This window comes from Molothrus ater, chromosome 8 (assembly GCF_012460135.2).
Source record: "Molothrus ater isolate BHLD 08-10-18 breed brown headed cowbird chromosome 8, BPBGC_Mater_1.1, whole genome shotgun sequence".
Classification (NCBI taxonomy): domain Eukaryota; kingdom Metazoa; phylum Chordata; class Aves; order Passeriformes; family Icteridae; genus Molothrus; species Molothrus ater.
Genome location: NC_050485.2, coordinates 837,034 through 850,545, shown reverse-complemented (window position 1 = coordinate 850,545; position 13,512 = coordinate 837,034). Strand labels below are relative to the sequence as shown.

The window sequence follows — 13,512 nt, the reverse complement described above, 5'->3', positions numbered from 1 at the left end:
CAGTGACTGTAGGGTAATTCTGACCATTGTCAGATGGTTCCTTCCACCCTTAACCATTCTGTGATTCTGTGTGTGACTGCAATTACATGCTGGGAAACCTGTAATTTTCAGTAATTTGTCTAAGTGAGAAAGCTAACCCTGTGACAGTGCTTCTAGCATAAATAAAATCTCTGAAAACACATGGCTTGGAAAACATACACATTATGTATGGAACTGATTGCCCATTTTATTAATTAGAAGCAATTCATCCATTGCCTTAACTTTCCATTTTACTGGTGGTAGACAATGTTTTCTAAACAAGAATAAGTCACAAAATATTTATTGTGTAATTATAGCGTAATGACAGTGTGTTAATAATTGCTGTGTGTAGGTGTGGGTTCCTGGCAGCCTGAAGGGAAGGTGTGAGATAAGCAGCATGGCAGCAGAGCCATCAGGACCCGTGTGGCTCCTCTCTCTGGGCTAGGAGGGATGATGGAGGACCAGGACCTTCATGTGGCCATGTAACATCCCAGCCCCTGGCTGCTCCCTGGCCTGGCTCTGACACAGGAGGGGTGTCTGACCCGTGACTGCAGCAGGCTGTTCATCTTGCTCATGGAGAGCATTAAGCAAAGACATTTCTCTGACCGTGCCACATTTTTAGGGGCTTTCGGTAATCTTGTGCACATCCTGATTTCTGTCTCCTGTTTGTCTTCTGCAAAGACAGAAGATGCATATTTGAACAATTAAATATTTTTCAGTTCCTAGAATGATAATATAGAACCTTCTCAGAAGAGAGAAGAAGCATACCTGAGTGTTTCAGGACAATTAACCCTTTTCATTGACTATTTTGTACCTGAATAAATACTGCATTTTGTAATTTTTACATGTATCATACTTAAAACTGCTCCTTAGCCATAGGAAACAGGAAAATTTTTCAGTCATATTTCATAAAGGCTGTTTGGAAGAATTTAATAATCTCTCTCTTGCTATGTTAAAATGAATGATTTCAGGAACATCACTTCCCCTATTACACTGAGGTTATTTATTTGGCCCCACCCAGTGACAACATACAAATTCTGAAATTTAGAAGTGCTCAAACTCAAGCAGTTGGCTCAGGCCATAGTGTGTTTAAACTGTGTATTTATTAATGTGCAGTGGTTTTGTTTAAAAAATAAAATACTCTGACATAGATGTTTTACAAATCAAATTATTCTGTTTTAGGCCAAGATGACTCAATTGCCAGAAGCTGAAAAGGAAAAGATAGCTGAGCAAGTGGCTGACTTCAAAAAAGTCAAGAGTAAGCTTGATGCAGAGATTGAAATCTGGGATGATACCAGCAATGACATAATTGTTCTCGCCAAGAGGATGTGTGTGATTATGATGGAGATGACTGACTTCACAAGGTAATTACATTAAAAAAAGGTTCTTGGATATTTAGAAATGCTGGAGGCCATTGTCACACTGTTAGAGCAGCAAATACAGAGTTTAATGTCAGCTCCCAGCATCTCTGCAAAGTTGAGTGGCTCAGCTAATGCAATACATCAGGTAGGAGCACTGAAGTGTTGGGGAATTTGATGTTTTAAACTATGCTTATCTCTAATTTTTTGCCTTTGTCCTCTCTTATTAATTTGTTGGTAGGGTTTTTGCACATGTTTTAGCACTTTTATTTCTGCTCTCAGTGAAAGGGAAAAAGTAACAAAATAATCTTGATTTTAAGCTGTAGATTTCTCATCTGTTGTTCTGTCTACTTGTATCAGAGCATGCTGTCAAGCATGAAACACGCTGTACAGAGCCCATGTGTGACAGTACACATTCAGACTCATACATATTTTAGATCCCATTATTGCTGTTGCTTTCATGAGAACTCTTGTGCTGCTAGATGTAGTTTAAAAAATGAAGAGTACCCGAGCAGATAGCTCTCAAAGCTGGTATTTCTTTCTGCTGCCATTGTGTGTTTGATGATGGCCTTACAACAGGAAACAAGTTTAAGTGCAGGAGCTTTTTCTGCCGTGCTCTGAATTAAATGATGTGTAAATCTCATCAAAATGATGATAACAAAGGAAGATACTCGTGGTGGTGTCTGTATTTCCTTTCCCCCCCCCGGTCTAGCTAGCAGTAAAATAGTTGCTGACAAGTGAAGCTGTTACACACAGCCACTCTTGCAGGACACTTATTGCCTCCTGAAATCAGTCCTTTAATGCAAGAGACAAAGAACATTCTCTTTGTGTCTTGGTGGGTGTCAGTGAACAGGGTTGCATCGAGCTGAACCAGCTGGGACAGAGCTGGGCTCTGCTGCAGGCTCTTTCTGGGGAAGGCAGCTGTTGCATTTTATCAGACTGGCACTTTCAAATCCACTGCAAGTGAGAGGGGGGTAAAGACCTGCATGGAGAAGTCTGCAATCCATTATAAAATTTGTTTTAAATATCTCCTTCAGTAAGAAGTTCTGTTTCTTCTTTAATGATGCCAGATGAAGTCTGGCAAAAGGAAGATTTGTATCTGTCTGAGTAATAGGTGAACTCTTGTGGCTCTTCCTCTTATTGTTGCTTATCAAAGGTAGCAGTTGTATGTGCTGAGAAGCACAGCTGGCTCTTCATTTCCTGCTCTGTGGAAATCTGGGAACAGGTGGTAGAATTGTTTAGGTTGGAAAAGATCCTTAAGGTCATTGAGTCCATCCATTTACCCAGCACCACCACGTTCATTTGCTAAACCATGTCCCAAAGTGCCACATCCATAGGTTTTTGAACTCTTCCAAGGATGTTGCTTCCACCACTTCCCTGGACAGCCTCTTTCACTGCTGGACTACCTTTTCAGTGGAGAAATTTTCCTTGATATCTAACACAAACCTCCCCTTGGTGCAACTTGAAGCCATTCCTCATTCTGTCACTTGTCCCCTGGGAGCAGAGCCCTATCCCCCCTGGCTGTACCCTCCTGTCAGGGAGTTGTGCAGAGCCAGAAAATTCCCCCTGAGCCTCCTTTTCCCCAGGCTGAGCCCCCCCAGCTCCCTGAGCTGCTCCAGAACCTTCCCCAGCTCTTTTGCCCTTCTCTGGACACCCAGGGCATGAATATTGCAGAAGGCACAGCAAGCACCAGCTCACCTTAGGATCTGAGCTCACCACTCTGTAACTCCCAAGTTCTTGAACATGGAAGAAATAAAAGATCCTGACATTTTGTATTTGTTACATCAGAAGCTACTCAAACAAATAGTAAATTTGTGTATTTGAGTCACTTGTTACATAAGCTGATTGCTGCTGTTCTTCATATGGTATTACCTTGCATTCATTGTTATTTAATCTCAGTGAGTGGATTTCAAAGTTTTGGGTTTTTTGCTCTGTCTTCTGTATAAGTAAATAGCAAGAAATGGCCTGACCTGCTGTAACAGTTTTCATAATATTTTAGTGGAAATACTCTAATTTCTCTCCTGATTGGCTAAAAATGTACACGAAAATCCCAGGGTTGCATTTGGTTTGTTCCGTTTTTCCCTAGGCTTTATGTTTAAATGGAGCAGGATCCTTGTTTTCCATTGCCAAAGCAGACCTACGATTAAAAAGATATTTGCCAATAAGCATACCTAAGTCCCTTTTGCTCATATAAGGGAATGTGTATCTAATTCAAGCAGTGCTTTGGATCACAACACTGGAACTTGTAAGTCCTGTTGAGAAAGGAGCAAGGAAGGGTCAGTGGTGTAAGCATAAAGGGAGCTCTGGTATCAAGCTTTGAGAATAGTTTTGCTGTTTGAGCCCTGTGCACCAGGGGAAAGTTCCTTCAAACAGAGAACTGCAGGATGTTTCTGCAGGATTTTCACAGCACTTTGATGATAGGAACGTTCCAACCAGGCTCAGGTAAGATTGGGACACCAGGCAGAGCTGGCTGCTGTGTCAGAGGTGATTCTGTAGATGCACCACAGAGACCCCAGTGCTGGTAACTGGCCTGGCTGGGATGTTCCACAGCCTGCCCTGACAGCATGCAGCCCATGGATTCAGGATTCACAGTGCCTTTTGAAGGCTCTGGAACAATCCCTGTCACTTTTCTGTGGTGTAAAGACTAAATGAGAATCACTGGGCTTTTACCCTTACCCATTCTGTAGATTGTTCGATTCCAAATGGGGCCATATGAACACTTTCTTTAAACAAAAGAGTGCAGCTCTTAGCAAACTGTTCAGAAAGTATCTCATATTTGTTCTTGCTACTTGACATTTGTTTCTAAAATGGCATCAATATTGGAGTTAATATGAGAAATATAGTGAAAATAGCAACACAAATTAACAAGACAAGAAAAAAGTAGATCTAGCAAAGTCATCCTCCAAAAGCTGTCCCCTGTTATCCTTGTAGTAAGACTAAATGTAATTCTCTAGTACTTCAAGGATTGCAGCTTGCCTAAACTTTTCTCTCTGTAGTACTCCTGGTTACCACCAAGTGCAGCTGCCTTTGTGGGCAGGGCTCCTCACCTGGTAATAGCCACAGTCTTAATTCACAGCCTTAATTCATCTGGGCTTCTAGTCTTTGCTTGGGAAAGCAAATTGAGATGGCAGTTCTGTAGTTACTGCATTCAAAGAGGCCATGAGACACACAGATGACAGAGGACAGAAAAGAGTTCTATTCCTAGTCAAGTTCCTCACCATAACTCACTATTTGATTTACTTTTCCTGGTGCCCCTTCCCACTTCAGAATTACCTGTGATCCTCCTGTGATCTCCCATCCAGCAGCCAGATGCTTTTGAAATTCTGTGGAGCTTTTTCATTGCATCCTGAAATCTGCTGCCTTCCTTGCCTTTTTCTGACCCTCCTAGCCCTCAGATTTGTATCAGCTCCACCCAGCTCCTCTCACCCACGTGAAGTCCCATATCCCAGCTCTCCTGCTCAGTCTTATTCCCGTCACCAACCTGGTCTGTCAGTGCCACAAAAGGCAATGGTACCTTTGTTAGTAACCCCCTGAACCAAGTGTCATTGCAGTCACAGTTCAGCCTGAGATACACATAGGAATTGCCCTTTTCCCTTCCCTTCCTGCTCTTCTCTGGACATTCACTGCTCAGCACTGTTTCATTAAGCATCTGGGATGCTTTTGAGAGTCCATAGCTGCTCGGTGTTTGCATCATAAGCCTTAGGATGAGAACAAACAACTTCCACTTTAAATGATTTCATCAAAAATCACTTAAAGATTGAAGGTTGTAGATGTTTGCTAACAGAGGTGCTTTCCAGCTGAGTTATCAGAAAGGACAGTTGTTTTGGAGACAGTGGCTTTGGGCAAAGAACGTGAACCTCTCCTTTGGGTTCTGTGTTAAGAGCAGCTTCTGCTTGTGTTACTTACATGAAGGTGTTCTGTAAGGTCAGCTTGTTTCCTGGGTGAGGGCAGTTCAGTTGTGTGTGCATGCTTGCATGTGATTATCCCCATGCCTTGTCAGACAGAGCCAGCAGGATTCCCTTGTTCCAGCAGGGCAGGCTAAGCAGGTACATCCTGCTGTTAAAACGAGCAGCAGAACTGCATTAGTGCAGTGGTGCCGGGGCGGTGAAAGGGTTTGCAGTGCTCAGGATCCTGACTGTCCTGCCAGGGCTGTGTGCAATGGCCTCGGGCAGGTGTTGCTCTCAAATAAACAGGAGCTCTCAGCTTTGTGATGGATTCTTGAGGGTGTCAGGTTAAACCGTGTAGCACAATCAGCTGATACTGCTCCTTCTCCCTGAATGTCACAGAGCTTCTAATATTTACACAAATAAGTCAGGATTTTGAAGGCAGATCCAGTATCTGTGTCTTCCTGTCCATCCCAAAAACTGAGTCTGAATTTCCTTTACACTACTACTGTGTCTTTATTAATAATACTTGCATAGAATGTGATATTTCATATGATACTTTTGTAGATGCTTCTGCCATTTTTATAGTAGAAATCATTTCAGCTGATTCTTAAATATGTACATCAGCAAGTATTTAATCTGATTTGGCAGTTGTTACTCAATATAGTTCTAATAGTTAGTGCTAAATATTCATCCTTCAATAGTTACATTTCTAAAAAAAATTATAAAATCCAAATATATTACTTATTTTATACAACCCTTATTCCAAAGGGAAAATCACCTGGTGGATAGAAGTCTTAGAAGCAAAAGAGAAAAATTCAAAGAAATAAAAATAATTTAACAGTTTGGCTCTGTGACAGTGTTACTCCAAGTATTTATATATATCCAGTTTGCCTGCAAGCTAAGTGGATTAATTTTTCCTGTTGTAGACACAATTACCATCAATATTAGTATTATTAAACAAACACAGTAGCTCATGAATGCACAGTCTGATTTAGATCCTTCTGCTAGGGATTAAACATTAGAATTCCCTCAGTGCCACAGGTTCTGGTGGTGGCAGTGTGCAGCTGCAGAGGGTGTTGGAGCAGAGGCACACCCTTCACATGGCTGCTCTTTGCAGGTTAACAAAGCATGGTGAATACTTGTAAACCAATACAGTGAGCAGCTAATGGCCAAAATAATGAGCACAACATTTCTTCCTTTCCACTGCAGCATATCTGTGGCAAAGTACAGCTGACTCATGTACAGCTGCAGTCAGGAAACAGGTTTTGCTACTACTCATAACTGGAGTAGAAATACTAAAGGGAAAGGATAAACTGGAGCTGCCTGTCAGCCTCAACAGTAGAAGAGGACATGTACATACACAGGCCTGCATCAGCTTTGTTTTTGCAGTCTTCTGTTCTTTTTGTGTCACCTGTTGTTCCTTAACCACAACCGTTTTAGGCTCTTCTGTTCTCTGCCTGCGCTGTCAGAGCCAAAACACACATTTCTCTCATCTCTGAGTGCTGCTGCTGACTGCAGGCAGCACATGACATTCAGAATGCTCTGGTACAGGCAGGAGAGACTCCGAAGTCCCTGAAATTGTTCTTGGAATTTCTGGGAAAATAAAAGCTCTTTAGCAAATGTCAGGACAGAAAGATGTTCTGTTATTATTTCTTCCCTCTCTCAGTGAGATAATTATATAGATAATTATGGATATCTTTCTATAAGACAAGCATGTGTAATTATTTCACAGTTTATCTATTGCCCCTTTCCTTGGAAGGGTGAGGCATTCACAGTTTGTTCTTTCGTTTAAAAACTGTTTTTAAAAAAGGTACTTTATTAGTGCAACTTCCATTTCCTTGGAACAGAAATGAAAATGAACATAACACTGTCTTTTTATTGAGTTTAACAGTTGCAGTCAGTCTCTTGAAAGAAAGGTGACAAAAAATTATTTTTGCTTGACATTTGACCTTTCTACATTTCAACTTTTTATATTGCCAATGCTTGCAAACCATTTTTAAAATATTCTTACTTTCCTGCAAGAAAACCAGATTGTGATAAAAGTAGCAGGGCTCAGAAATTGAACCTTTTTTATGAATGGCACTTTTTTCATATGGACATGAAAGTTAATTTAAGATAATGTTTTAATTGATTTTAAACAAACAGTCATTTGCAGCTGGAATGGGAAATGACTCCTAAATTTCATGTATACAGGTAGAAATCAAGACACAAAGAGAATTCTCCCAGTCATCTGGTTAAAAGTCTTGTGTAAAACTCTTCAGCTTAAAAATTCTGGTGGTGATTTACTTGTGTGATGTGCTTAGTTGACTTACTGCTGGACTGTGTGAAGCCACTTCTGAATCACTTCTTGCTTGCTGTAGGATGCCTTGTAGTCATGGAAGCTGTGAAGATTAATTCCTCTGATTAGAGCAATTACATGCTCCACATCCTAAAGGAATTTTATAAATTGAAGTCCAAAAATGTGCTCCATTTTAAACAGTAAGGCTTAGTTGTGCTGTTTGTGCAGAAGTCCTTAGTTTGTGCTGATGTGTGTCATACCTCATGCGTGGATAAGCACAGGGCAAAGCAATACTGACACAACCTCCCTGTCCCTGTGTCCAAATGTGACTGGTATTTACCTGAACACAGGAGATCCTCAGAACAATCAGAGGGAACAGCTGGTGCTTGTTTTTTATTTTTCCTGTAGTCCTGTGTAAGATTTTAGTGAATTCCTTGCATTTTTAGCAATATTACAATTAGTGTAACAGTTATTTCAGAGTATCTAGTACTACAACCCTTAGCATAAAAGTTGAGGCAAAAAAAGAGAAGAGATTGAGATTTTTGTTGGTTGGCAGAGAGGATCATGAGGACCTATTGTCCACGCCTCATATGCATAGTCAACAAATTAATAAAATGGAGACATACTCAAATATAGCAAAATCACAAATAAGGCAGACAAACAGATCTATGTAGCCTCTGGCAGAAGTCTGTTCAGGACCAGAAGCAAATCAACTACAACTCAGAGTGTACATTACAGCAAATGCAACCCTATTTTAGTGACAAGCTGTAAGTCTTGTTCTGGAAAGAGCCATCTTCTGCCTTTCATCCTTAGGGTCTGCTATAATCAGAGCACAAAGGGATTTTAGAGCTCTCAAGTATCAGCTCCTATCAGCGGAGGCATCAGGAGTGTAAAGAGGAGTTCAGGCAGTAATTGCACAGCTTCCAGGGCAGATTTCCGGGGAGCTGGGAGGGCTGTGGTGGGACATGTCCTTTGGGTCCAGCAGAGCAGGTCCGAGCCGTGCCCGTGTGAGCGGCACCGGGCCCGAGCCGGGGGTGCCCTGCGCCAGTTCCGGGGCGCTCAGCACTTCGCACGGCGGGCACAGCTGGCTCAGCCCCCCAGCAGGGGCAGCGGGAACCTCGGAGCTCTGGGTTCTGCAGGGCAGCCACACTGCTTGGGCAAATCTGGCAGCCGCACTTCACTGCCGTCGTTCAGCGCCTTCCTTCTTGTCCCGGGGCAGCAGGAGAGAGGTGCCGAGACTGTGAGGGCGTAGCCGGCTGCTCCCTCAGGGAGGAGGCCGGGGCGGTCGCGGTGGAGACACGGCGGGCGCTGAGCATCGCACCGGGGTGGCAGCAGCCCAGGCTGCTGGGAATCACTGCCAGTCCCAGCCAGGCGGAGCAGGGAGCAGCTCCATGGTCCCTTGACGTGCGCAGAGCTGGGTTGGGGCATGTCCCCGAGCCTGCCTGGGGGAGAAGCTGCTGGCGAGGCAGGGTCAGCCCCAGGCAGAGGGCAAGGCTGGGGCAGCTGTAGCTGTGAGCCAGGGCTGGGCTGGGCTGCAGGGCAGAGCTTAACTGGGGCTCTGGGCTGTGCGAGGGGCCCAGTGAGCCTGGGCTGCAGTGCTGAGAGCTCTGGGCTTTGTGAGGGGCCCAGTGAGCCTGGGCTGCAGTGCTGAGGGCTCTGGGCTTTGTGAGGGGCCCAGTGAGCCTGGGCTGCAGCACTGAGAGCTCTGGGCTTTGTGAGGGGCCCAGTGAGCCTGGGCTGCAGCGCTGAGAGCTCTGGGCTTTGTGAGGGGCCCAGTGAACCTGGGCCACAGCGCTGAGGGCTCTGGGCTTTGTGAGGGGCCCAGTGAGCCTGGGCTGCAGCGCTGAGGGCTCTGGGCTTTGTGAGGGGCCCAGTGAACCTGGGCCACAGCGCTGAGGGCTCTGGGCTTTGTGAGGGGCCCAGTGAGCCTGGGCTGCAGCGCTGAGGGCTCTGGGCTTTGTGAGGGGCCCAGTGAACCTGGGCCACAGCGCTGAGGGCTCTGGGCGGCAGCAGTGCTGAGGGCTCTGGGCAGCAGCGGCGCTGAGGGCTCTGGGCAGCAGCGCTGAGGGCTCTGGGCGGCAGTGCTGAGGGCTCTGGGCAGCAGTGCTGAGGGCTCTGGGCAGCAGCAGTGCTGAGGGCTCTGGGCAGCAGCAGCGCTGAGGGCTCTGGGCAGCAGCAGCGCTGAGAGCTCTGGGCTTTGTGAGGGGCCCAGTGAGCCTGGGCAGCAGCGCTGAGGGCTCTGGGTGGCAGCGCTGAGGGCTCTGGGCAGCAGTGCTGAGGGCTCTGGGCAGCAGCAGTGCTGAGGGCTCTGGGCAGCAGCAGCGCTGAGGGCTCTGGGCAGCAGCGCTGAGGGCTCTGGGCGGCAGCAGCGCTGAGGGCTCTGGGCGGCAGTGCTGAGGGTCACCGGTGCCCTGGAGCTGTGGCACCGGGCACAGCAGGGCTGGAAGCCGGGATCCCCTGGGATACTTGGGTATGAATGAGGTGGTGATGGGTGATGAGCTGGCATTCTGTCCTCAGGACAGTGTTCAGGGAACTCGTAACAATGCCAGTTTTGTAGCATTCTCCAAAGGCACGACATGGAACCTGCCTTTGATCTTCAGTGTCTTGCACAAGTCTTGTTTTTATGTTTATTTTGCTCAAGCTGTTGTTGGGTGAGAGCACCCAGCAATGCCTCCTAGGAAAATAAAGAAGCAGTCATTAAAAAAGCAAAACACCTCTCCCAGCTTTTTACTCTTTAAAATATAGGCCTATTTTTATGGGATTTATTTGCTATATTTTGTATATGCTATATATTTTTGGCTATAACACCATATGTTCAGGTTCCTCCTGAATTAATTAGCAGAAGTTAGAAGCTTAAACCTTTGGAGGGTTTCCAAGAAATAAGACTGGAACTTTTGCAGTTATCAGCCCCTTCATTGGAAGGGTAGGCACAGCAGTGAATTAATTACAACCAGAAATTTGACATAAAATATTAGTTACTTTTTTTTCCCTGTGAGTTTAATGCTGATTCAAATGGAAGTTTTGCTTACAGGAGATCAGTCATGTTCAGAGTATGATGTACACATACATTTCTCTTGACAATTTATTATCTAAGAATGGATGCATGGCAGTTACTGCACTGTTGACCTGGCTGGTGAAACAGAAGTCTGGAGTTGTCACTGCAGAGTTTGTGAACTTGATAATACAGATAGCGCCTAATGGGGGTACATAAAAATGAGTGGTAGTTGCAGATAGTGAAATAGAAAGGAAGCAGATCAGTGGGAATTGCTTTTGAGGCTGAATAGGCTTTGCAGAGCTGGTGATGCCTCAGGGGGCTGCTCGTGGCTACCAGCATGAGATGACTGCAGTGAAGGGGTGCTGCTGTCTCACCTGGCACTCTGATCTCAGTGGGGAGGCAAGTGGGCAATCCGGAGAAAGGAGTGAGGGACAGGCACTTCCCTGCCATCCTCTCCAGCTTCTTTTTGCCTTAGCAATACTATCAACTTTGTATATCAAGGTTTCTCTATCAGAATATAAAATGGGAAAAAATTGATGCCTTTTAAGTCATGTTTTCCAAAACAAAGAGATTTTATAACACAAACTATTTTCTTTTATATTCACATATACAATAAGTTCGTACGCACTGGAGAAAAACCAGGTTTTGTCTCTTTGTGTTCTGGATGTGACTGCTGTCATTGTGTAGGTGAGGTGAGGGCATAGCATACCCTGAAAACCAGGTGGATGTGGTACCTAGCTGTACCCAAATCAGCTGCAGGCTCCCCAGATTGTGTGTCTGGCTTTGGTTGTTTAGGATGCCAGCAGTACAGTCGAGGCTGGGGAGAAGAAGTATAGCTAGAATTTTCTCTACTGAAATATATTACTTCAGTTGTTCTGAAATAAGTATTTTATTATTGCTTTCCCCTCCTCCCTAGACCGAGAACTGCAGCACTTGCTGTAGTCACCCTTTTCTGTGCAGATGAAGGGATGGTTATTTCAGAGAGCTAAGGCTTTTTTTCCAAAATCACTTCTCCTGCATTAGTTCTCATCCCTCTCTTCACCCTAATAAATGTCCGACTTGCTTCTCTCTGAGTGATCAACCCACAGGAAATAATTTCCACAGAGAGAGAACCTTTGGTTTCTTTATGGCCAAGAGTCAGGCCATGGAGTTGCCATCAAATAAAATATAACTGTTCCCAGAAGCTGCAGGGTTGCCAACACTCTTACTGTATTTCCTATATAATTAATTTTATTTAATAATATTTTAGTTTCGTTTTCTTCCTGGAGTATACATACTTCTGAGAAAAACTATGCACAAATGCTCACCTTGGGAGCACAGTGAACAACAGAAACAGTGCTGAACTGCTGTTTTCTGCTGAAATTATGACTGGAGTCTGTTCCAAACTTTTTTAATTAAACCAGGACCTTTCACAGTTTGCATAGCCTGCCAATGGTTTTCACACTTCCTTCTTCCAAAACTATATAGAACGTTTTTCAATTCAGTACCTTTGGCAGCTGCTGTTTTGCTGCTTTTGGGAATGAAAACTCTGTCTTTCTCCTTAAGGGGGCACTGGCAGTGTCATTCAGCATCCCTCAGTGCACCTCACACTGAGCTGGCTGCTCGTAAAGGTTAGCAAATAGTTTTGCCTCTCCATCCTCCTGCCTTGTCGCCAGGCTGAGGCACAGGACTGGAGGGCAGAAGGAGGATGCCCGTAGTGAGTCTCTAGCCCAACCCCTGAGCTGGTAAGAAGATGGCTAAAGGCAGAAATGTGGAGGGATCTGCATGGCAGATTGCAAACATAAGGTGTTCTTGTGCAGTATTTTCTCAAAGCTGTCTCAATCCCCACTGTTAAGATCATCCAAGAGCTATTCTTGCTGCTAGGAAGCATGGACCCCATAACCTCACTGCCTGGGGGTGCTCTGTGGTGGCAGAGGGAAGGAGTGACACTGTTCAGTGTGCCTGGGGTGGGTGAGAGCTAGTGAAGGAGCTTGAGAGTTCAGTAGGGTCACTTCATCTCATGGTAAACCTATTGAAAAGCTAGTTCAAAGATCTCTGCTGTAGTCATAGGTCTACCACAGACCACTGAGATCATCTCTACACAGGCACCTCTATTCCTGCCTTAAAAGAAGTAGCTGACACTGTCATTAAGGGTTCTTTAGGCTGATGGAAAGGCCACAGGTCCTCAATATACCAAGAAGGAAAATAAATAAAATAACCAGACCTGTGAAGGAGGAGGGGAGAGGTGTTGTGAACATACTTCTTCCTCTAGGCCTGCCCCAGGAATGAGTGTTCTTGTGGAGAAAATGTGCTTCTGATCTCTGCATTGTCAGAGAAGGAGGAAACAGAAATGTAGTTCCTGCTTTTCAACATTCTGATCAGCTTCCCACTTCCACCTGGATGACTTGATCACTAGTTCTGTTGCTGTACTGACAGGAGTCTGTCTGTCCCTGGAGCTGAAGGCAAACTGTGGAAGCTAGGTGTAAAATTAAGAGAAGACTTGGCCGTTTACACTAACAGCTTTGACTTACTTTTAGCATTAAGCAGTGGTTTATTTTTGTTTTTGTTCATTGGTTTAAACATCTTTTTCCTGTTGACCAAATCATCTATGCAGAGCACCATATTCAGTGGGTAATGGCTGAGAAGCCTCTTTGGTATGTATGGGCCTGTGGTAATTGCTAGACATATGGTAATGCTCTGCTCTTAAGTAACTTTTTTTTTGCTGAGTAGTTATAAACAGATCATAGATCCCAGTTAATTTAGTGCTTCAAGGTTTCTGTACTGGAATATGCATGATTCTGTTTCTCTCTCTGGAATGTCTTCATTACTGCTGCCTGCTCTGTTGATACTGCTTTGAAATAGGCCAGTCAGAGGTAGCAGATGAGGATAACATGAATATTCTAGAAGTGATTTCCTTAAAGGGTTCTCAGTGCTTGTACAGGAAGGCAGGAGCTGCAGACACCAGATGCTGGACATCTGTTAGCAGGAACTGTGAGA

At 44.7% G+C, this 13,512-nt stretch overlaps 1 protein-coding gene across 1 annotated transcript in view; it reads left to right on the top strand.

Moving 5' to 3' along the window:
• CTNNA3 (catenin alpha 3) overlaps window positions 1-13,512 on the top strand; it is a 424,386-nt gene that overhangs the window by 370,628 nt on the left and 40,246 nt on the right. Inside the window, 1 exon segment of the mRNA XM_036385424.1 lies at window positions 1,201-1,382. Within this exon segment, the coding sequence (XP_036241317.1) occupies window positions 1,201-1,382 (182 nt within the window).